Genomic DNA, 26,120 nt, shown 5'->3' with positions numbered 1-26,120 from the left:
AAAAACCCCATTGTTTTTTGCCAAATTGATGGTTCTATAGCGGGAAGGGGGCCTGCTCATTTTTCTACTGAGACCTTACAGATGAAAATGGGGACCCATCAAGAATTAATCACTTTTATTGTGGCACCTGGGATGGACCGGCCCCTTATTTTGGGACTCCCCTGGCTTCGTAAATGGAACCCTCGCATTAACTGGAGGAAGGGGGTGGTTATGCATTTGCACTAGCGCACCCCCTGAAAGGGAGGTTGAATCTCCAGACGCTGCTGATTCTAACCCCACATTGGCAGCCAGGGGGCAGGAGAAGATCGAAGGGGAAGAAAAAATTCCAAAAGAATATTGGGATCTAAGGGGAGCATTTAGTGAGAAATCTTCTGATAAACTCCCCTCCACACAGGCCCACTGATTGCACTATTGATATTTTGCCCGGGGTGAAGCTTCCCAAGCCCCAGATATATTCAATGTCCCCTAGGGAAATGGAGGAGATGAGGAGATTCATTGACAAGAATTTGGAAAGAGGTTTTATTGAGCCGGCTAGACGCAAGGTAGCGGCTCCTGGGCTATTCAGAGAAAAGAAAGATGGCTCTCTCAGATTATGTGTGAACTTCAAAAATTTGAACTGCATCTCTGCCCAGAATCTGTACCCATTACCACTGATGAAGGACATGCTGGCCCAACTGGGAAAGGGCCTCATTTTCACTAAACTGGACTTGAGAGAAGCATACTATAGAGTCCGTATTAAAGAGGGAGATGAGTGGAAAACAGCTTTCAACTGCCCACTTGGCTGTTTCCAATTTCGGGTGATGCCGTTTGGCCTACAGGGGGCGCCTGCGGTCTTCATGCAGTTAATTAATGAGGTGTTGCATGACCATCTTTACAAAGGCGTTATCGTATATTTATATGATATCCTTATTTACACGGAAACACGTGAGGAACACGTAAAGCTGGTTCGTACTGTGCTGAAAAAGCTTCGGGCCGCGGAGCTTTACGCCAAATTGTCCAAATGTGAATTCCACCAGGAGAAGGTTGACTACCTAGGCTATTGTATCTCCCACACGGGTGTGGAGATGGACCCCGCTAAAGTTAAGGTGGTCACTGAGTGGGAGGCCCCTCGTACATGCAGGCAGTTGCAAAAATTTTTGGGGTTTGCCAATTTCTATCGCCAGTTCATCCCTTCTTTTGCTAAGATAGCTCTTCCCATAACTAACCTATTGAAGTCTAAAGGTAGGCTGAAGCCCAAGCCTAGCAAGCCGTTGGATTGGACCATGGAATGTCAAGCTGCTTTTGAGAAGTTGAAACATCTTTTTGCCTCAAGCACCCGGACATGGACACGCCTTTCATAGTTCAGGCTGATGCCAGCGACGTGGCTGTAGGGGCAGTATTGCTTCAGGCCAATGATCAAGGTAACTTACAACCCTGCGCATACACCTCTCGCAAACTGACTGACACGGAGAGACGTTGGGCTATTTGGGAGAAGGAAGCATTTGCTGTTCGTTGGGCTTTAGCCACATGGCGCCATTTTCTAGAGGGCGCCAAACACCCGTTCGAGGTGTGGACTGACCATAAAAATTTGGAAACTTTAAGAACTCCCAGGAAACTTTCTCCTAAACAGATGCGCTGGGCTCAACATTTCAATCCTTTTAATTTCACCTTGAAATACATTCGGGGGGGGGGGGAGAATTTTATGGCTGATGCTTTGTCCAGGCTTCCTCAATACAACTGTTCTAAGCTCAGCGTGGTCCAGCCTGTCATTCCCACGACGAGCCTCGCTGCTCCAGTGGTTACTAGACATCAAGCACGTTCTAAAGTGGAGATGTCCCAGGACTTTCTTTCCAATCTCAAGAAAGCCCTCCTTAATGATGATTGGTTCCAGCAGCACATGGGTGAATGTACCATGAGGGATGAATTGCCCTGGATTGGGGCAAAACTTTACGTTCCTATGTCTCTTCGACTAGTTGTTCTTCATCGAGCTCATGATTCCCGGATGGCGGGGCATTTTGGTTTCGTAAAGACGCTCCATCTCGTCAAGAGGCAATTTTGGTGGCCTTCTTTGAAAAAGGACATTGAACATTATGTTGCCAATTGTCCCGTTTGTGCCGCTGCTAAACGCCCGCCAGGGAAACCTCAGGGACTGCTCCAGACTATAGCTCGCCCCGTCGCCCCTTGGAAGGAAATCTCTATGGACTTCATTGTGGAACTCCCTGAGAGTCAGGGACACACCGTTATTTGGGTAGTTACCGACTTGTTCTCCAAGCAAGTCCATTTCATTCCTTGTTCCAAGATTCCGTCTGCTAAGACTCTTGCTAAGATGTTCATGTCCCACATTTACCACTTACATGGGGTACCCGACCGCATCATTTCGGATAGGGGTGTGCAGTTCACCTCCGTGTTTTGGAGGGAGTTTCTGAAGCAAATTGGCTCCGCCCAGGGCTTAAGCTCCGCCCACCACCCTCAGACTAATGGGGCTTGTGAGAGGACTAATTCTGTTCTGGAACAGTATTTGCGTTGTTTCATCAACTACCAGCAGGATGATTGGGTGGATTTGTTGCCGCACGCGGAGGTGGCTTTTAACAATTCTGTGCATAGCAGCACTGGCTTCACCCCTTTCCAGGTGGTGTATGGCCAGGATTTTGTACCCATTCCTGAGGCCCCTTGTGAACAGCCCCAAGTGACATCTCTATCTGACTGGAGTGATTGCCTTCGGCACATTTGGCCATTAGCACGCCAAACTTTGGACGCTGCACATCGCGCGCATAAGAAACATGCTGATAAGAAACGGACTAAGCCGTATGATTACAAGGTTGGTGACCAAGTTTATCTGTCTACTAGATTTCTTCAGACTCCACAAAAGTCGAAGAAGTTGGGGGCTAAATATGTTGGCCCGTTTCCTATTATCAAGATCATCAATCCTGTTTCTGTTCGACTGCAACTGCCTAAACACCTCAACCGGGTTTACCCTGTTTTTCATGTTAACCTCATAAAGTCTGTTCGCACTTCGTCTTTACGTCTGCCTGTTGCTCCACCGCCCACCTCGCTGTTGATTGATGGTGAACAACATTTCGAGGTTCGCGAGATTTTGGATTTCCGTAAACGCCGGAATCGTATCCATTACTTGGTGGCTTGGAAGCATTTTCCACCCTCTCATGCCGAATGGGTGGACAAGTCCCATGTTCGGGCCCCTAAATTGCTCCGCCAGTTCTACTCCACTTATCCTGACAAGCCCTGATTTGACCTGTTTCCTGACAATTTTTTCTCTCTTCTCTCTCTCTTCCTCTCCCCTTTTCCTTTTTTTTTTGTGTTTTGTTGTTCGGCTGTTTGTGTTTTGTCGTTCTGCAGGTTTGACCGCCTTTTTCTGGAGGAGGGCGGGATGTCAGCCTCCGCTTTGCTACTGCTTCGGCTGCCACTGAAACGGGGAAGGGGGGCATGGTATTTGGGAGGGGAATCATTGTTGTCCTGGAGGAAGATTCTAGATTTTGAACTGACCATCTTACTGCGCATGTGGAGGAGGAGTGTTTCCCACCAAGGCCGACGGCCCAGCATTCCATCCTGGTGATGCCTTTCGACGTTATCTCACACCTGACATTTGGGAGAATTATGATTGGACTGAATACAGGATTCCAAGGGGAGGGGAATGAATTATACAATATATTATTCGCTTTCGCGCCTAAATAATCAGACTTAGCTTAGCTTCGCTTCTATTCATTTATAATTAGTAAAAGTACACTTGATTTCAACAAATGGAGTCCGGTGGTTTTCTTTCCTGATTTGTGAATGAAGAAGGACTGACAAACACCTTGGAAGATGCAATGGTGATAGAAAAGCACGCTCACTTTTATATGATGTTCTCTCACATATATTTTTTTCTCATTTACTAAATTTTTATCCCACCTTTATTACTTTGTAAGTAGCTCAAGGCAGCGATTCTATAGATAATACTCTTTCTTTTTCCTATTTTCCTCGAAACGACAACCATGTGAAGTGGGCTGGGAGAGAATGCTTGACCCAAAGACAGCCAGCCGGGTTTCATGCCTAAGGCAGAACTAGAACTCAGAGTCTCCCACTTTCTAACCTGGCGCCTTAACTGCTAGACCTAACTGGCTCCATTTCTGGTCTTGTTCTCATCACATGAGGTTGAATGCTGTGCTGGTTATACCCGTCTAAGGGGCTATTTTATGTACCTAAACATTTGTAATGTCAAAGAGAATTTTTTATTTGCTTTTAGTCTGTTTCCTTTTCTCTCCTTCTCTGGCAAGTATCCTCAATTTTCTCACTACATATAAGAAAAATTCTCTTTTACAGAATTAGAGCTGACAATTGTGTCAATTATCCCAAATTTAACCCAAATTACTGTCATGAAATAGCATAGCCCCAGCAGTAAAACTGTTCTTGCTGTCATACTTTAATGTTGTAAAAAGCAGCATTGGCAGGACCTTGCTGCTATCACTGGATTAATGAAAGCTAGGTGGTAGTGCTGTGCTAAAACTTTACCCTCGTGGACTCTGCAAGTGATGACATGGCATACGTGTAAAAGGGTGGACTTTGCATGATGACATTGCTGTCATCAAATAACCCATGACTACCCTTCCCCGTGTAAACACAGGAATAAACTGTTGATTGCAAAATATAAGCTGGACTTGATTTGAAGTTACCTTTACAATGGTTCCTATCCTGTGAAAGTCAACAGAACACTCTACCACACTAGGACATATCAAGAAATGTTTGTGGCTCGAGTAACTAAAGTGTTGTAGTTTCTGTGCATATGAATAAAAGCAGGCAACATGTTGGGCAGTCACTTTCAATTTTACTTTGAATCCAGCTCAATAAATGGCAATAAATGACCACTAGATGGAACCAATGCTTCATGCTATATACTACAAATAGGTACTACGGTACTTTCTCTATTGAAGTTCTCCTGAAGCATTTTTAGAGGGTGTTGGCTTCTAAAAATTTATCGCCAAAGAACCTTCTTGTAAAAAGAATGTTTACATTGACTTCACCCAGCCTTCCTGAACCTGAAGTCCTGTGCATTGGACAATAACTCCCTCAAAAGATGTTCATAATTCAATCATTTGGGGGAAGATAAAGTACTTGAAATGTGTACCTATAATCATTTCTCCTTTTTAAATTAAGAAAGAATTGGATTAGGGTAGAGGTTTGTCGGTATTGCACGTTTCAGTTGATAAATCAGCATGTCATCTTTAATTAGATTATGGCAATCTCTATTCTGGCTATTTGTCGTATGTTTTTCCCCCCCTTATGATGGTTATATTTTGTTTACTTGCCAGTTTAAGCCAAGCTTGCCATGAAGCATTAGAGTTGAGCCTCTGTCCCAAACTGCACCAGGAGTAAAAAAAAGAAAAAGAGATGGAGGGGATGAAAATAAAATAAAAGATACACAGAAAAAACAATAGTATATGTTAAATCATGTAGACTGAGACAAGAGCACAATCAAAGAAGGAGTCACCTGGCATCAAGAAGAAACCATGGCTGATCATGTAATAAAACATGATTTTGTAGATAGGAGAGTTAAATTTTAAAATAAATGAAATATTATTGTAAAGCAATGAAAGGTATTACTCCTACATACAAGGGATGTGGGACATGGATGTGTTAATTAATGAAAATTGGAAAGCACAAACGTTACGATAGAAGAATTATACTAAAGAAACTACGAAGAACAGCCAATGAAGTAACCTTATAAAAACAATTTAAGCAGTACCTGTGAATGGCTGCAAAAAGATCCTCGGTCGTCCTTGGTCGACTTGGCACTGCCATTATCTCACTGCCTTCCCCATAGCTTTGGCTCTGTAGCAAAAAGCTGGCTGCTGCATTTGCTTCAATTGCTTCAGCTAAAATACAAGGATGGGGAAAAAAAACCCCAAGCAAAAATGTAATCTAATGCAATAGTTGACAAAAACAACAAATGAACCAATACAGTCCGTACATTTCTCACAAATTGTACAACTATTGGACCTATCTTTTAATAGCGTTCTCAGTAACTGGGGTCCATGAAAGGCTTTTACTGGTTTTTGAAGAAAATTTAAACCCTGGTGAAAGTTTTTGGATGGCATCAAAATGGAACCCTTCCCCACAATAAAGAAATCATCACCACCTTAATTTAGAACCTATACTTTTGCCCCAGGAATTTTTTTAGAATAGGGAAAAAGCTAATAAAATCCTAATAAGGGTTTTTAAAAATAAAAATAAAAATAAAAGAATGAGGTAATAATTTCATTATACCCATAGTAATCTGAGCTTTCTGGTTTTCCTTAAGACTAGTATGAAATTATATCTATAACATATAATCTTTACCCTGTAAAAATCTTTGCTGTTCTTATGATGTGACTGTCCATAACTCCAAATGTGATTGGTGACTAATAGACTAGATGAAAAGACAAAAACAGTGGAAAAGAACTTACAACTTTCATCCTCTTGAGAAAACTGCTTCTCTGTTCCAGAGATGCTGTCTACATTTCTGTCTGGACTGCTTTGTTCACATGAGGAAGCCGTCTCCTCCTGTCGGGGCTGCAGACTAGAGACCCTGGTTTCACAGGAGATAGGACTCGCAGCTCCTCCTTCTGAGACAAGATTGCTAGACTCCATTTCATAGGACCCGAATCCATCCGTAGGATAATTGCCAACCTGGCTGTACTGTGCAATTTCAGCATCCTTCGTAGTGGTACTTGGAATGCTTTTTGCTGTTTCACCCACAGCGATTTTCTCTGTTGTAACATCAGGCTGTGGGGGTGGCACAATGAGGAACAGTTTGGGTTTCTTTGAAACAGGCGGTGGCTTCTTGTTTGGCAATATATCCTGAGGCTTGCTGAGAAATCCAGATTGCTCCTGAAGGGATGAACATGGAAGATTACTATGAGAGTCTTGGTTCTGCACCAAAGCCTCTCCAGCTTTGTCTGGTTGTGACTCTCTGGCAAATGAGTTAATTATGCTTATTGCATTTCTGGGCATTTTAGCACTGACAGGTTCAGACCTTCTGCTATTGGGGCAACAAACAGAAGATCTTTGGGCTTCACCCCCAACTGCATCCATCATGTCACTGTGTCCTCCTGACAAATGTGATTTGAAAGGCAACTCAGCAGAAAAGGAATCCTGTTTTTTTTTCTGAGGACTTGCTTTAGAAGCAAGCTCATCTGACTGCTCAACCTCTGACTTCATAACTTTCTTCACTGATCTCAGCTGTATCATCTGGAGAGCCTCAGTAGTTATTAGTGGTATTGCAGGCCTTGGGACATCATCCTTACTTAAGGGCTGTTTTGCATTGTTGCAAGAACCTTCCAAATTATGTTTCTTGAAAGAATATGATACAGGTTTATGGCCATCTCTCATGAATTTGAGGTCCAAGGGTGGGGCTGGGGGAGGAACTGAAGTTGGAAAAGCGGGTGGGAGGTGATGAGAAGAATCAGGAAGTAATGAATGAGAAGAATGATTTGAAGTATCTTGATTTTTAAACCATCCAATATTCTGAGGAAAAGAAGTGTTTGTGACAACATCTGGGGGAGGAGGTGGAAAACTTGGGGATTCAGGTGACTGGGGAAGATCAGTAACATCTGTTAGGGGAGGTGGTGGGGGAGGAAGAATAGGGTCATTAGAATCTGAAGATAGTAGGGAAGATGATGTAACGGAAGGTAAGCTCAGAGTAGAATCAGGTTTCTTCATAGTTCCTTCTGCAGATGTATTTGATGACAGAGAGGTGGAAGAGGAAGAGACTGAAACAGAAGACAGTAGACTTGATTTTCTTTCAGGCACTCTAGGCTTCATCTTGGACTTCGCATTTCCCGTTGACATAGACTTTAGAATGACAGGCACTGGTGTAAGTGCTGTGGGTGTGTTCGACTGGCTAGAATACCCACTAGATGGCGATGTAACTCTCTGAGATTTTTCTGGAGAAATAGCTTTTGTTTTGGCCACTACAGAGGGCACTTGTGGTATAGAAGCCCTTGACCCATCACTAACGTGACTAACATTATAATCAATTAGCTTTGGTACGGTATTAGAGGAATGAATTGCTGTGGATTTTAAATGGTCATCTTGAATCCCAGGATACTCACTATAGTAACACCACTGGTCAGTGTATTCTGACTTGATGCTACTTGTGTCACTCTGGGCTGGTGTGACTGCACAGATGGAATACATGTTCAGCCCTGTGGCAGACATCATGCTGCTACTGCCACTCACAGTGCTCTGGCTACGAGACCGCAGCACCCAAGGATCATCGTAATCACTGCAGGGACTTTGTGACGGCAAGCTGCCATTTTTGCACTGGAGGTTCAGTTGCAACGAATGTTGAAGGCTAGCTATCAGTTTATCATCCAGTACTTGTCCGCTGGTCTGAGGTTTATTCTTGGGGATTCTTCTAAGAGAATCTGTTCTGGATGGTGGGAGAGGTGGTTTTTTTGCCTTTTTTAAGGAAATGCTACGTGTGAGTGACTTGTCATTGGAACTTGCAAAATCTTCCAGAGATTTCTTCTCGGTTCCAGCAAACACATTAATGACACTATGCCTGGGATTTGCAAAGCCATTTTCACCGCAGCTTTTAACAGATTGGGCATTTGAATCCACATGCATAGAAGGGTAACAGACATCACTGTCCACAGAATATAAAGAGTGTGAGTCTTCTGTAGCTAAGACTCTTTCAAGGGTGTCAGAGCTGGAGCAACCTGGAACGGCACATTTTGACATGTGTAAGGTGGTGGTGTCATTTCCACAATGCATGACTCCACAGTGCTTTGCATTTTGTTTAACTTTGTCCTGTATGTTGTCCACAGTGTAACTTGGTTCACTTCTACCGTTGATGTTGTGAGAATGGCTTGACAAATGGTGATTGTTCCTAAAATTATAGGTCACACTTTGGGGGATACTTTCTGTAGTTCCTGTATCACAAAAGGACACAAACACCATTACACCATTGGATGAGATAGTGGTGTCTGAAGAATGTGAGTGATGTGTTGAGCTGGTGTCACTCCAGCTGCCATTAGAAGAACAACGTCGATCTTTTGCATTTATTGTACCACTGCCAACTAGATTGTCTCTGGACTTTAGATACAAAGAAGAGTTCATCATTTTCTTATCTATTGTCTCGGAATTCTCTGCCGGGTTGTTATTCATAACGTCTGAAGAGGATGATCGGGAAGCATTTGGTGTGATGATGGTAGAATAGGCAACATGTGGAGAGATCATACATGCTGTGCCTTCTGTTTTTCCATTCTCAGAGTTTAATTCTTGAGATTTTGGCCTCTGTAGCCCATTTATCCTACAGCCATTTCTCATATCATCTATTTTTTCATTCCCTTGCCACACACCTACATGATGTAACAAAGGACCACTTTCTGTTGACTTGGAGAGACTATGCCTACGTTCAAGTAACTGTAGGGACACTCTTGCTCCAGACCGAGGTAGACTGTGAAATCCCAGGTCATTATTTAGGCGACAAGTAGGCATGACTCCAGCAGAATCACTCATCACAGACATGTTTCCAGAAGAACTGGAAAACTGTGACATCTGGGCGGCAATTCCGTGACCTTTCTGAGCACGTATTCGCCTAACTGAAGGTGGCACCACTTTAACTTCTTCTGTCTGACAGCTGGAGTCTTTGGTGCCACACTGCTGCATAGAAGACTGACAGCTCTCAAGTCTTCCTAGTGTAGAATAATGATCAGGGACACACAGTGAATGGCCCCGGATGTCATATTTGCCATTGCCAACTGTAGATATTAAAACAAAACTGTTAGAAAAATAAATATACAGCATTGTTAAAATTGCATTTAAAATGTGTCCATTAATAAAAAGTTTATATAGAGCTCACATTTACTTTTTACCATACAGGTTCCAATATGTTCAGATATTCCTCTTGGCGTGTTTATATTTGCACTATATATTGCAAATGTGATATATTAGGATTTTTTTAAAAGATGAAAATAGACAAAAACGCATAAAGACAACCAACAGCAGGCTAGTAGGTTCCTTGTGTGCTTCAGTTCAAATATATTTTAAACCATATCAGCTGGCACTATTGTTGAATCCTGCCCATAGCCGTTCCTGTGTCATGCCATGGGGGTCAATATTCCTCCACCCTTTTTAACATCTACATGAAGCCGCTGAATGAGATCACTCACCACCAGGGGTTGAAGTATCATCAGTATGCTAACGATACTCAACTTAATAACTGAGTATCCAAGTATGCTGGTAATCCAAATGAAGCCTGCACACAGTACCTGGAGGTGGGGGGGGGAGGAGGGCTGGATGAGGGACAACAGGCTTTGACTGAATGGTTTTGGGTGCATGGAGCTTCAACATCTGGGACTTTAAACTACCTTTAAAGTTCTGCATGGCGTGAGTCCAGGTTACTGGAAGAACCTTCTCACCTCAGTGGAACTGGCCAGCGCTGGCAGAGGAAGCATGCTAAGGGCCAATCAGTTAAGGAATTTCGGCTGGCAGGGTACAGGAGTAGTAAGATAAACAGAAGTAAAATTCCAATTTTGCACCATTTAGATGAAGCTGTGGATATTATTCAAATTACCTTATATCTTTTAGTTGTTCGGTCATATTCACAGTTATTTAGAATAGATTTCTTCTAAAAACACAATCATAAGGATCTTCTCTTATTTTCTTTTTAATTGTTGGAAATTCCAGTTTTGATATATGTGCAGTTGTTCTTTGCATGAAGCATAAAGCCACTGCAAAGATTAGTCTGACATCCCAAATCACATAATGCTTTATCATCTACAAAGATTTTAAATTAATTTTTTATACAAGAACTCTGATTATATCCAACTTCAGGGCTGACATCATTCACAGGATGTTACAGGTAGTCCTCATCTTATGATCATTTCTTTTAACGATAATTGAGAACCACAATGGCCTCAGAAAGAATGCAATATGGGCTGTAAAGCACTTTCAGCCATTGCAAACATTTGCACTATGCCCCTGGTCATGTGATAATGTTTTTAATATTTCAATCTGTTTAATTTGCAGTTTTAATATGATTTGATATGCTGTTTTAACATTTGATTGGGAGCCATTCAGAGTCGGTTAGAAGATGAGGAGCTACATTTTTTTTTAAACAAATACACACAATGTTAATTTTGGAAAGTTATAAATGGGCTATACGGGTCCAGATGAATTTGAAATGTTTTTGAAATTAATTATAAGAGTCCTTCCCATGAAAAATGCTGTTCCTTTGAACTCTTAAAAAGCACAATAGGATGGAGGTGGGACACTAGAAGAACCCTTAAATATGATGTAATAATTCAGAATGAGGCAAAATATTTAATGTTGGATGTAGAGATGGGTTGCTCCCGGTTTTACAACCAGTTCGCTTCATGCATGCTTTGCGCGCCCCTGCGCAAAACAATTTACAGTGAACTGCGCACGCACGCACACTACTAAACAATATGCTGGCAAGGAAACCGGCAAACCGGTTCAGGGGTGTAACCAGCCTGGGTTACTGTCAGTTCTGCGACCCAGGCCTAAATTCTACTACTGGTTTGGTTGTACCGGGCCAAACCGGGAGCAACCCACCTCTGGTTGGATGTATTGAAGGATATTTGTGAAAAATGGCCATAGAAAATCATTTCAAGTATATCTGCATTTTGCAGGTAGTTCTTGCCTAACAATCATAATAGAGTCCAGAAATTCAGTCTTAAGTCACTGCAGCGATTAAGTGAGCCAGCAATATGACCATTTTGCTTCACAACTGCAATCCCAGATCTCTCATTTGCAGTTATTAAGTAACCACATGGGTCATTAAGCCAGCAGAGCAAAAGAGTTGCCTCCCGAAGGAGGGCAGGCAGCAATTTCCATTCTTTACATTGAAGAGAACTCCTTTCCTGGACAGGCTGAATGGCTTGGATCTTTTTTAAGTAAGCTGAATAACTTTACTACTGGAATTTACAAAGAGACTTGTCAAACTTTCGAAAGATTCTGTGAGAATCTTGACAAAGAAAGAAACGAAAGGAAATGAAGTTCTAGGATATTATTTGAACAAATTAAAGATCAAGATGGTTAAAAGAGAAAGGAATATGAAGTTGGTTTACACGATTAAGATTAAAGCAAGATATGTTATTATCTCTTCTAACCCATAAGGGACTTTTGCTGATCAGAACTGAACAACAAAGTTTTAAGACAAGATAAGATATATGAGATATATCTTATCTATCTATCTATCTATCTATCTATCTATCTATCTATCTATCTATCTATCTATCTATCTATCTATCTATCTATCTATCTATATCAGTGATGGCAAACGTTTTTCTGCTGGTGTGCCAAAAGGGCGTGTGTGAGTGTGCCTATATCCATAATGTTCAGGAAAGCTTCCGGAGCCTGTGGAGGCAAAAAATGGGAGTTCAGAAACAAACTTCCGGTTTGCCTGTTGTACCGTTTTTCACCCTTCCCAGGCTTTAGGCTTCAGGCTTTCCTGAAGCCTGGGGAGGGCAAAAAACGGCCTTCCCCCGCCCTCCGGAAGGCTGAAAATCAGCTGGCCAGGGCACACATGCGCACTGGAGCTGACATAGGGCAACACCTTGCATGCCCTCAGATATGGCTCCGTGTGTCACATGTGGCACGGGTGCCATAGGCTCGCCATCACAGATATATATCATATAAATAAGATATGAAATACGAGAAGAAGAGACAATTTGTCGTATTTTAACAGGAGGTGACTAGTTACTAAAATTATTTGTACTTGTTCTCACAGAGGGACAAGTCGTTTCTTACGTATTTCCTTTCTTTACTATATTCTTATTTTTCTTTCTTTCCATTTTTTTATTTCTTATTTTTCTTTTTAGTTTGTATTAGGTTTTATTTTTTTAACTGTAATGTTTAATAAAATTATTAAAAATCTTATAAAGCATAAGTAATTATTATTGAGAGAGGTGGCTATATAAATTGATTAATAAATACATAGATTCAACATACTTGAATCTGCATCATATGTTTAAAGACTTATTACAGGTAGTCCTTGACTTACGACCACAATTGAGCGCAACATTTCTGTTTCTAAGTGAGTTGTTAAATGAATTTTGTCCCATTTTACAAACTTTTTTGTCACAGTTGTTAGGTGAATCACTGCAGTTGTTAAGTGAATAACATGGTTACTAAGTGAATCTGGCTTCCCTATTGCCTTTGCTTGTCGGAAGGTCACAGAAGGTGATCACACAACATTGCAACTGTCATAAATATGTACCAATTGTCAAACTTCTGAATTTTGATCACATGATCGGTTATAAATATGGAAAACAATCATAAGTAACATTTTTTAGTAATGTTAACTTTGAACAGTCAGTAAATAAACTATTGTAAGTCAAGAATACCTGTATTTCATTTTTTTAAGGGAGATATAGTTAGTAGAATAACTGTAACAAAATGATCCTCATGAGATGTTAGAACTTGGAGAAATGTTTAGGCAGCAATTAAACCGGCAAGTTATATTAATGTACTTAATACCTATTCAATAAAAGTATAATTTGCACATTAAAGCTTTCTTACACAGAAGGCCTTTCCATGTACTATATAAAACAAATGTATGTACCGTGTTTCTCCAAAAATAAGGCAGGGTCTTATTTTCTTTTGACCCTCGAAATAAGCACTTGACCTTATTTTCAGGGTGGACTTATTATTTTGGAGGTGCAGGAAGTGGCGAGCGTGGTCACCTCATGGTTGTTGCTGTGTTACAATATTTTCCAGGAGGGCTTATTTTCAGGGGAAGGCTTATTTTAGCGCACACGCTAAATAATAAGCCCGTTTGGGCTTATTGTCCAGGGAGGTCTTATTTTCGGGGAAACAGGATATTCATTCAACACACAATCTGAAATGGGAAATTTTTTAGATCAAAACTATCATCTGTGAAATGACCCTGAAAATTAGAAAATGGCTACTGTTGAATACCTCAAGTCCACTAGTGACAGTATCCACATGTGTGTTAATTTGCATTTCCTTGCAGCAAATCCCAGACATAAGCTTCAGTGTGGAACGGGAATTTTAATTTCTTGGTAGGAGACAAATAATAATACGAAGAATGCACTCGCTATTCTTTCTTAGTCACCAGCCATACATTCATTTGGAACTTTTAGGAGGCTATCAGACTGTATTGGTTTCATAAGCGCAATTAAATGTTATGAGTTTAGTTACAATAAGCAATTAATTGAAATGGAATACAGTTCTGATGAGCCATACCTAGCTCTCTTTGGATGTTGTCAGGGACTCCTGTAATAGTCTTTCTCCTTTTCATTTTCTTCGGCCGCCTTACCACAGTGTCTGTGTAAATCAAAGACCTCCGTATGCTGGCTTGGCGGTCAAAATTCTCCCCTGATGTACAGTAGAACAAGCAAAGCACCATTATTTTCAAGCACGCTGACATCATGCACTTTCTTCCACTTGCTTATAGTAGAAATGAAGAAAAAGCATTAATATATGATGTTAGCACTGTCATACAAAGCAGGAACAGATACAGCACTCTGCAACTGTAAAGCTTAAAATGTAAAATAAAAATTAAATGCCTATGTGGATAATTTCTTGGTGATTTGATCTCCTGTGATTTTGGGTGATCTGGGGTTAGCAAGAAGAATGACTGGGTTATCAGATGTCAGCACTAGAAAACATTGCTGACCTTCTACTCACTACATTTAGCAGAATATGTTAAGATTTGTTGGATTCACAGAACACTGTAAGTCAAAAATATGGACATGTAAACGATAGTGTTTACACAGCAACCTAAGCCAAATCAAGACCTAATCAGCACAACCAAAAATAGGTTTTCAAGTGAAAATGGTTTAGGAAAAATTTGAGATACATATACATATAGTTTCATAAAATACCAAGATATACTGTATATGACTGTATGTTGCCAAAAATGATTTGTTTATATCTGTATGATTCTATAAATCTTGAAAAAAATATAGGTGTGTTTGCCTATTCATGGAATTATGAATATATTTTATTAAATCTGCCATCTTTGATCAAAAAGATAACATACTCCATTTCATTCTGATCATTCACAAAAAGCTTACTAATTCATAGCATCACTGGATAAACAAATTATAATTATGATGAACTGCTTTTCCACTTGAAATCTCAACTATGTTTAATCCATTGGATGCTAAATTTGCTGAACCCCTTGAATCAAAATGAGGTTTAAGTAATTTAAGTAATTTAAGATGATTCATGTTGCATGTAAGAAGTAAGCCTTACAATTGATTATGTGCTGCATCATAATGGACCCAACAGCAGTTCTCCAGATCAGATAGCTATAGACATTACCATTTTTTTCAGTGAGTTAATGACTACTTGTCAACTTATTGCCATATTTATATTCTGTCCGTTTTTATTCTTTCAGATAGATTACAAATCAAATATACTTCAAATTACAGGTATTTGAATTGTTCCATACTTTACATTTCTGACTAGCCAAGTTATTTCTCACTGAAAAGTGTCTTTACCATATGCTAGAATGTGCTGTTTATGGATCCTCCCTCGATCAAATCAATTATCAGATCAGTTTTAAGGAAAACATGGGATATGCAAATGATTTAAAAGAGGTTTTTGAAACTTTACACATGAATATGTTCTGGATTATAGCAACAGACTAAAGATAACAATTTCATCTTCAGTTTCATAGACAAAAAGTTTAGGTTTGAGAAGATGATGTTGTATGTGAGCCCAAAGACATCCTGTTTTTGTTAGATGGAACATCTTTAATGTTAGGAGTAAAGGAGCATGTGCAGTCGAACAGATTAAGCATTTCAGACCATCAACCCTATTTTATTCAACATACCAGGGAGCCTCTTTTATTTGAACAGCAATACTCCATCCCATACTACAAAAACTACCCCAAAAAATTCCTCAGATGTGCCAATGTTGTTAGTCATTAAATTGGCTCTTGAAAGAAGTGCCAAAAGCCTCTCTATTCTATAAAAGTAGCACTACCATTGTCTATATCTCATCCCAATTTATATAAGTACCAGACTTTGCAAACTAGAGAGAATGTTCAGAGAATTAGATAATAACTGGGTATAATCACACTTAGACGGCTCATTTTACTGATCCTTTTTTCACTAGAGTTCTCATTCAGTCTTCAATTTCCTATCACCAATTAGAATGGCGTTGTAAGTGGCAATTTTATAAAATGTTCATGCAGATTAGTAAGGTACTGCTTGAGCTTGTTTAGCACACCCTCTAAATTAAACCTAGAAGGAAAATTGTTTGTTATCTTAAATTTGTATTCCACAATTTTTTCATATGAATTTCTTAGCTACTTTTTTTGCTGTAATTTACATTTATAGAGAGCTGTTTAAATTTCACTTGCTAATTGAGGAGCAATCCAATGAAGCTAGCTATATGTAAGCAAATGAAGGCTTTTATCTTTTACTTGAGACAACAATCCTCAAATAATATCTACTACTGCCTTTCCAAGTATTTGGGTAAAACCACATCCAGAGACACACAATAGCATTAAGAAAACAAAAAGCTACTGGTCTCTGGAAAAGTGCACTACATCTTTTATATCCATACTGTATATCATATTCAAAGCAAGTTAAATTCCTGCTAATTCATGAGACTAAATCTACTCCCAAAGCTGATAACAGCTGGTCCTGTTAACTTAAGTCTTCAGTACATTCATATCAAGTTTTAGTACTAAAATTTATCTTACTAGAAGAACACTGACAGATGTTAACTAAAGGTGGGAAGGCATCATGTTCTTGCAGACAAGTGAAATATCATGTCCATTATTAATTAATGTTATTTTACAGGATTTTAATTTTTAAATAGGACATTTAAAGTTAATATTGTTCAGCAATATTAATATTTTATTGTAATAAAATGACTGAGCTAGACTGTTATAAATAATATTTCTATGGAAGAAGAAACAATGGATTCTTATGATCTATTCCTCTTGTCTCACATAGACTAGAGACATATGTTTTATGATATATCACATTTTTTCAACTATAAGACGCTCCAGACCATAAGACGCACCTAGCTTTTGGGAAGGAAAACAAGAAAAAAAAAACTGCCTCTGCCTCCCAGCAATTTGCCTCCTTGCAGCAAACAGAAAACAGCCTGGTCAGCTTCAGCACAGCCTGATTTAGCATGAGCAGCTGATTGGCGGTTAGATCGGCCTCCCAGAGTACTGATCAGCTGTTCCAGACTGCAAGGATCTCTGCTAGCCATCACTGCTTCTTTGTGTCCCATTTTTGGGCTCTGTGCATCCTGTTTTCACCCTCTGCATGCCCTGCTTTCACCCTCTGCATGCCCCTTTTTGGCCCATTCCAGGTGGCGATCGCTGTCGCCTGGAACAGGCCAAAAATGGGGCACATGGTGGGCAAAAATGGGGCATGCAGAGGCCAAAAACCAGAGGCCAAAAATGGGGCACACAGAGTTGGCGATAGGTGGCAGCAATCCCGCAGCCTGGAATAGCTGATTGGCGGTATTCTTGGAGGCTGATCCAACTGCCACTCAGCTGCTCGTACTAAATCAGGCTGTGCTGAAGCTGACCAGGCTGTTTGCTGCAAGGAGGCAAACTGTTGGGAGACAGAGGCCGAAGGGTGGGGGCCAGCGGGTGGACAGGGCAATATTCGCTCTATAAGACGCACAGAAATTTCCACCCATTTTTTGGGGGGGAGAAAAGTGTGTCTTACAGGACGAAAAAAAACCCAGTATTTATTTTCTTACCTGAAAAGAATATTTTATCAAAGAAGCAAATATTTGGGAGGAGAAATTTATAGTGCAATCTTTATGTACTTACTCAGATAGAAATAGCCATAAAGTGTGAAAAATGAACATTTTAGCAGAGTTGAACAGTTGAAGAGAGTTCTGTTTTAGGATTACATTACTCTCTGATCCATTTTTTTATTGCCTGTGTCTATCTTTTGTGGGCTAAATAGGATTAAACAGGTGGCATGTTCCCTATTAAATGTTTTTGACTTACATGTATTTTTTAAAATCTTGTCTGTACCCATGACTATAGGAGGATACTTCTGCTACTATAACAGGACTGTGCCCAATTCATTTGTCCCCTCTTGATATCATGTTCTCCTCATATCTGGAAGAATCTCTACATCTGGAAGACATGCAGAGACTACACAACTGAGGAGAAACCAATTCAGTGGAGGGCATGACTATATCAACAAAGAAACTCCAACTGAATATAACCATTTTTAAAAAGGCAGAAAATAAGGGGTGGAAACCCCATTTATTAGTTTGCATCAACAATTTAATCTCCACAAAAAAATTTTTTTCTTCTTCTAGGGTACATGTCTTTCTGTTTTATGTATTTCTTTCTTTCATGTTTTTTTTTAATGAACCCTGATTGCTGAGTTATATTAAGAAGGTAAGACTAATAGTATAGTTAAGCAGATATTAGTCACCACATTGGAAAAAGAAAGCACCTGTTAATTGATTATTAATGAAAAAATTCAGTTGGTTTAACTGATCTTGCAGATTAGCATGTGATTGCAGTTCAAAAATAGTGCCTTGAGTCTGACACTCCTTTTTAAGCAAGAAAGAACAAGAATGATGAATTCCTTGTAAAGGACCAAGAATTCAGTTTTCAATCTTTCAGTCATGCTTCGCTTTTTTTGCCTCTGAGAAGGAACCTTCATGTTTTGTAAGGATCCGAAACAGCCCTGTATAGCTATAGGTTATATAGAAAACCAGAAATAATGATTGCTTGTTGTTGTTGTTATTTTTGCATCAACTTCCTGAATTATGATCTAACCTATCATCATATCCAGGGGAAAAAAGCCTAATACAGCTATGCCTACAATCTCCTTCTATAGTCTTTTTCAGATTCTTGATGAACAGGTTTTAGGGCTTTCGCAGGTCAACTTTTTTCTTCTCCTTGCTTTCCTTCTTGCTTAATAATGCTGGAGAAAACAAATGCTTGCTAATTATTCTGTTTTGCATTCCACAGAGAACAATCTTACTTCTGATTTAAATTCTTTTATTATGGGCCAGCAGTCTCAGTCAATTTTATTTTAGGTCATTAAGCCTTACTCATCCTTTTATGTAGCAAAAATATTATTGACATATATGCTACTAGAAAACATATTTGATAGTGAATAAAATGAGCTAGATATTTTAAAAATAAACTTTTTTTAAAAAACTAGCAAAGTTATTATGAAACAAGTCATTAAAGAACAAAGATTATAGAACAGAAAGTTCAGAAGTATAACATTTCAGCATTTTTCAGAATATTTAATCATTCAGCATGAGTTTTGAAGGGGAGAGAGTTGTGATATTATAATATTTAAAGGTCCTGATGCTTATCATCTGTTATCTTTATTTAACATAATCAATACTTTCTATAAAGGTATGATTTTGGTCTAAATATCATAAAGAGATGCCATAAATCCATAAAATTAAACACTTACCTGTTACATTAATAGGGATAACATCAGCTGGGACTGCCTGAGCCTGTTGTCGCATCTTTTCCTCTGGAGTTGGCAGTGGAAGTGATTTGGTCCAATTTGTCTGAGTATTGATGTCAGATAATTCATCAGGAGTTGGTGATTTGGGTCTTTTGACAGGAATAAGCTTCTCCTCCTCAGGAGAAGGAGTGGAACACTAAAAAAAACCAACAGTATCATTAATTGTAGGGATTTTATAAAATTTGTTTTAGAAAATTGCAGCAAAAGACATTTTTCCAGCTACACATTACCTTATTTTAAATAAATTATTTCTCCTGTGAACAAGACATTGTGAGAGAATTGGAAAAAATGTTTTTGACATCTGACTCAATTTCTTATGACAATTTTGCAGAAGATTTTTAATAGCTAAAACAAGAATAATTCATGGTTCAATTCCTTACTAAAGTATTTAGTAAGAAAGTAATCAAACATGTAATGATTCATTCCATTAGTATATTTGCTCTTAAAGACAACTGTAAGTCTATTAATCTATAAATGATAGGTTAGTTTTTCTTCAATATTTTTACTTTCTGGAATGTATTCTGGAGCAAACTCATTTGGGGCTTTCTTATATTTTTTTTAAAAATTGATTAACAGTGACATATTCATTCTTTTAGAAAAGAAATTGTTTTGGATTTAATCATGGAATCGCTTACTCCATTTTTTTTTCTCACAACAACAAAAGTATCTTGGAAGAGAGGAAGTTGCAGAGTGTCACACATTATGAACACTTGAGAAGATATTTAAACTACTATGCAATCTTTATACTCCCAACAGTTAATATATTCTTAAGATTTGATAAATGTCCATTGAAACATTAATTTGACTAAATGATAGCATTTGGTATATAAGAAAACTGAGAATAGATCAAAATCTATCTCAAAATTATGTTAACATGGATATTTATAGGAATTTTTATAATAAATGCAAATGGGCAAACTACAAATCAAGGAATGCAGGTTAAAATGTCAGTTTGGGTTAAAACTCTGCCAAAAGTTGAGAATGACTTCAGTGACATAAATACTTAATAGCCTCTTAGAGTCTTGCCTATTGATGAACATTTCAATCATCACAACTGTGATGCACAAACAGAACATTAAACTAATATATGTATGGCAATTTCCATGTTCCCACTAAGATTTCTGACCATCATGTTGTCCCACGATCACATGATCTGCAACCTTCCTGCCAACTTCCCACAGGCAAAGTCAATCGGAAAGCCGGTAGTAAGTCAAAAGTTGTGATTACGTGAGGTCCTCTCTTAATGATGGCAACTGGGCATTGCCGGGACTTCAGTCTCCCAAACAATGCAGTGACATGATATTGTGCTTTATGAACATTCTGATCCCAGTTATTTTAACTAAGCAAGGACCACTTATACAGTAAATGCTATATCCATTTGTTTCATCTTTTAGAAGTGTATATTTTTCTAAAATATGACACACACCTTGCCGGGGGGGAGGGAATATACATATGAAGTTGCACCAAAGCAAAGCAATCTTAGTCATACAAACAACTTAACAATAAATCATGAATTAATGTTTACTTCCAGGATAGCCTTATAATCAACTTATTTCTTTTTTAAAAAAATCCCAAGCCAGAGCTGGTTTTGAAATTATATAACTCGCAGAAAAGAATACATAAGAATAAGAAGCCTATCCTTTTTGAGTGCAAGATAGAAATAGCAGAGTGGATTTTTATTTATTATGCAATAATAGCCAAAAGGGATGTTTCTTCTCTCTTGAGAATAGAATAATACTTAAAGTATGGTGGTGCTGTGTGGTAAGCAACAACAACAGATTTCAACATAATCATAAACATACTGATTAACAATTCCAAAATTAGTAACTGTCATAAGACAAGCCTGAATTGAATTTTTTTCAAATTTGAAAAGAAATAAAATGGCATATATTAAATAGTAAACTATACTTTTGTTTGGAAAGGAGACTGTACAGCTATAAATAAACACTGTTTAAGAGCATTTATAATATTTAATATAACAAGAATGTTGACAAAGTGGGAAATCTATGATGGGTCCACAGAACAAAATATCAAGGTATTTTACCAGCAGGAAAAAAAATGAATTTCTCATATGGTTATTGTTATAGAACAGTTAAACAGGAATTGATCTCTTCTAATAAATTTAAATGTTTTCAAATTTTCTCAATATTTTAGTACAATAAAGTATTTTGATTAAGCCACTAATTTTAATGCACCAAATCCCACTTGGGGTCCTAACATTACCTAATAGGAAAGGTATTTTTCTAGGTCATTCCAATCTGAATGTTGCTGAAAAACAGTTTCAGAGTTATGGCAACTCTGATAAAGAAATGTAAACATGGATGGCTTGTAGCAGCTGAAGTAATGCACTAGTGTTATCTATTACTAAATGTCCTAAAATTTCAACTCTAGAATTCTTAATATTTTGGGAGAGTGAAATTTAAATCCAATATGAGATTATTGGAACAAATATAACTAGACAAAAGAATTTTTTGATATTAGGAATTCTTCTGTAGGATCAATGCAAAGAAGAAGAAGCCTACTGTACATTTATCTTCTGTCTCCAGGGACATATAATCAATCAATCATCAATCAATCAATCAATCAATCAAACAAACAAGCCAGAACTCACTCAATGAGGGAAGATTCCAACTAAGCTAATTTAATAGGAAGGTGCCCATAACCATTACATAAAAATTCTACACATTAATGGGTAGAAAAACTCCAGAAACTAAAGAAAATGCAAAAGTAGAACCTTTATATTGAAAAAATTGTATATTTTCTATTTATTCAGTTTCACACATTATGGTTAATAATTTAGTTCCTTTAGACAGCAATGCTATTATGCACATTTAGTTGGAGCATATCCAACTGAACAACATGCATTTTTGTCTAAAGTACCTAGTTAAAGTAGGGAAATCTAAAATAGGTAAACAGTATCAGGTGTGCTTAATATTTGGATGGAAAACAACCAGGAAACTCCATGGCTTTATGCAGACTGGGAAACTAAACATTTTTCCAGAAGAGAATAACAAACCAATTCCATATTCAACAAATCTACTTGGACTGTCAAAATAGATTTAGGAACTATGCCTTGCAGAATTGTACTCTTAATCTGATGTCTTTGGGATCCTATATATTAATAGCTTTTTTCCCTTGATAAAGATTTCCAAGTGCATCTGTCTTACATAGTGTCATCAAAGAAAGGATGATGTTGCAGCACATAGAACTATATTTTAATTGGGGTTCTATATAAATCAAAATTTCTCTGATGCAAAGTTCATTACATAATGCAGTCATATCAATAAATGTAACACATATACCAAATGAGGGAATTTTTGAATTTGAATTTTCAATAATCCTGCATAAATATGACCTAAAATGTGATCTGCTCTCCAAACAAGTTCTAAAACTAACAGCAAATAAAGAGATGTCATATCAATTTAGAAATATTAAAAATTCAAAAGAGTTCACAAAATTTTAAGCAGCACTGTGTTCTTTTTCAGAATGTAAAGCTACTCATTTAAACAAAAATCTATTCCAAGCAACACCAAAAGTTTGACTATTTTAAAAGATTTGGGAGGAACCTAAATGTTAATGAGTCATGAATCTAGCTGATTGGTCTTCTTCTGCTTCTTCATTCATTATCACAGAATTGAAAGATTATCTTTAAAGGGGAATTAAATTAATGGAGGATGTGTCTATCAAAGACTATTAATCTTAAGATTTAATGAGGGCAGTATGTTTTCCATTGAAAGGTGGTAGTATGCTTCAAAATAATTGCAGGGAAACAATGATAGAAGACAGTCTCCATTTTCTGGAATGAATATCTTATAGTTGACAATATGCAACACAATTATGGATTAGGATGAGCATTGATTTAATCTAGCAGGGCTATTGTTCCTATCACTATCACCAACATTTTTCTTAGAAATTACCAATTAAAAAAATATTCAAGCAACAGCTTTCTGATTACCTTTTCCTTTTTGAAATCTACAATTACATCACAAGAACTATATAAAACAACAATAAAACCTGTTTTTCCTATTACCCTTACCCTTATTTATTTATTTTTTCAAGCATGTATTAGACAACATATATATGTATAAGCATGATTTTGGATACATGAAATGGATACGAATAAAAAGAAACATTAGGACAGGGACGGTAGGCACGTTGATGTGCTTATGCACCCCCCTTACAGATCTTAGGAATGGAGTGAGGTCGACAGTAGACAGTGTAAGTTTAACACTGTAGGAAGCCAGCTATTTGTGCTGGAATTCTTAGATATAGATAGACATCCTTTTGATGATCAGAAGCCAGACTGAAACTTGTATGACTAAGGATGTCAGACTGTGTGTGTGTGTGTGTGTGTGTGTGTCTGTCTGTTTGTCTGTCTGTCTATCTATATATCGCCTATATTTATAAAAAATGAGCCGTTCAAGTCTCAAAACAACATACAAATATTTTGAGTTCTTGCAATCACATTCAGAGGAGGATTCAGGGATTGCCAAAAAGGAGATTTGGAAGTTGCATAGCGTCCTTCTGTAAGATGTATGAATTAGCAAGACCCTAAGGGTTTGTCACTGTTCATTCTTACATGAAAGGTTTTAAGAAATTTTTGAACTTAAATTAGTTTGGAAATTCAATGTTACGACAAAATGTACAATGCTTTCTGAAAGTTAGTAACTTTCCACAATGCCCATTTAGAAAAAAAAGAAAAAACAAGACAGCAAAAAAAAAAAGGTTCACATATTCCAAGAAATGAAATGATATTTTAAAAAGGAATAGGGAATTTAGTGTTGCTGCACAGTGTTTTTTTCCCTGTGACATGAAATAAAGCAGCAGGAGTAATTTTTAAAATACGAGCACTGTTAAGAAGAGGATACTCTAATGTGACAACAGCATCAGGCTGCGGATATTACAGCTGGATGATTCTGGAGTGGGCTTGATACCTTGATCGTCCATGACATCAAACAACAGCAGGCACTTAAGCAAGACTGAGAGAGGCAGTCTAACAGACTAGACTGTTGGGTGAGAGAGAAAAAGAAAGCAAATGAGTGACGAAGAGAAAATAATGAAAACACACAGACATAAAAAAGATACAACAGACACAGTATGCACATCACAGTACAAATAATTTTAAAAAACAGGAAGTTGTTATATGCAAACACACCTTTTCCACATAACATATAATGAATGCAAGAGAGGAACAGAAAGAGGAATATTACTTAGATCAACCAATTCAGTGTGTTTACAAGTGGGAAGTGTACTTAAATTAGCATCATCAAGTCTTAACATGGCAAACACCTCAACCGGGGCCAGCGATTACATGTCTGTATATAACGATAATCCAGAACTAAATCAAAATAATATACAACTCTGTCTATATCAGGTCAAAGAAATTATCTATATACCCATATTATCTTCTCTGACAACCAGACAAGGATCCTGAATAGTGGTCTTTCAAATCACCCATTCCTGAACTATGGGGGGCTCTATACCTCTGTTTTTCAAACATTGGATTAATAGAGCAGTCAAGTAATTTCACAGATTTCTATTTAAATGTGGTGAAACCAGGCACAATATTTATTATTTTAAAATTATGTCTCAGTTATAAGAATTACAGTATAGATTTGAGTTTCTATGAAAATGGTTGCCATTGTTACATCATACATTTTTCAATCGGCAGCTGTTATCCACCTCCTCAGTGTACAGTATTTGATTATCAAGCCTTTAATTAGCACTATATAAACTAAAAGGATGTAGAGAACAAAAGCTGAATATTTATGTCAGGGGCAGATAATCTGCAGCATCAGAGCTACAGGCAGCCTAACTCTTCTTCTTTTTTTTGGTGGTCCTAGGATCCAGTGGTTTAAAATAAGTGGTCTGATTTCTATCTATTTTGAAGAGGAAATGCATGAAAATTGTAGTCTAAACTCTAAAATTGGCATACAAGGATTAAAAATGAAAGGTTACTAAATGTATGAGATTATCCATATCCACATGTGATATAGTCCCCATCTACTTAGCCTTCAACTACCCCATATGTAAACTATGACTTTTGGCCATTAAAAGGTTGTTGCTTACTTCATGGTGGAAGATTCTGCAGAACATTAATGCTCTCTAGTCCTCTCCATGCCAAATTTCTTGATTTACACCTCCTCCCCATATATTCACCAAAATTAAAATGACTTTAATTTGGCCTATTTCTTGTTCTTGCTGCCTACATCCACTCTGGACAATGACCTGGTCATTTATCTTGTCAATCAAATGAGAAGAAGTAGAGGTACAACATGATTAGAACAGATTTCCTTTAGAAATGCAAAGCCGAGCATTTAGAGGTTGGAAAACATGCAGCTATGGGAGCTGAGCCACACTTAATGTTTGAAAAGGAAACAATAACTGATACACAGAGAAAGCTGCTAGAATGGGGCAAGTTGACTAAAGAAAGAGGGAAGGGAGGGATGAGTCAATGATGCATATATCCAGTTTTTTTCTGTAAAATGACCCACTCAATATTTTAGCTTACTGTTTTGTGCTAAAGCCTTCTGTACTGATTTATAATGTATAAACTAGCATAACAAGTATGCTATGAGACATATTAATTAGATTTTAAAATGTTATTTATAAGTACTAATGTGCAGGTATACCTTTAATGAAAAATTACCTACAAATAGAAAGCTAAAATATTTTTCACAG

At 37.9% G+C, this 26,120-nt stretch overlaps 1 protein-coding gene across 11 annotated transcripts in view; it reads right to left on the bottom strand.

Moving 5' to 3' along the window:
• The window catches only part of NHSL1 (NHS like 1), a 244,126-nt gene that overhangs the window by 6,341 nt on the left and 211,665 nt on the right, over positions 1 to 26,120 (bottom strand). For 5 of the 11 annotated variants that reach the window (XM_087718373.1, XM_087718384.1, XM_087718381.1 and 2 more), the window contains 5 exons: positions 24,374 to 24,445; positions 19,383 to 19,575; positions 14,188 to 14,391; positions 6,417 to 9,716; positions 5,717 to 5,846 (listed from right to left, as the gene is read on the bottom strand). In XM_087718373.1, the coding sequence (XP_087574499.1) occupies positions 5,717 to 5,846; positions 6,417 to 9,716; positions 14,188 to 14,391; positions 19,383 to 19,575; positions 24,374 to 24,445 (3,899 nt within the window). Of the gene's footprint in view, positions 1 to 5,279; positions 5,332 to 5,716; positions 5,847 to 6,416; positions 9,717 to 14,187; positions 14,392 to 19,382; positions 19,576 to 24,373; positions 24,446 to 26,120 lie in introns of all 11 variants that reach the window. The other 6 variants (XM_087718374.1, XM_087718378.1, XM_087718383.1 and 3 more) reach the window with 5 other exon arrangements.

The sequence above is a fragment of the Thamnophis sirtalis genome, unplaced genomic scaffold, assembly GCF_051295495.1.
Source record: "Thamnophis sirtalis isolate CommonGarterSnake01/CBP01778 unplaced genomic scaffold, rThaSir2_p1.2 scaffold_6, whole genome shotgun sequence".
Lineage (NCBI taxonomy): Eukaryota > Metazoa > Chordata > Lepidosauria > Squamata > Natricidae > Thamnophis > Thamnophis sirtalis.
This window is presented reverse-complemented; position numbering and strand designations above follow the sequence as displayed.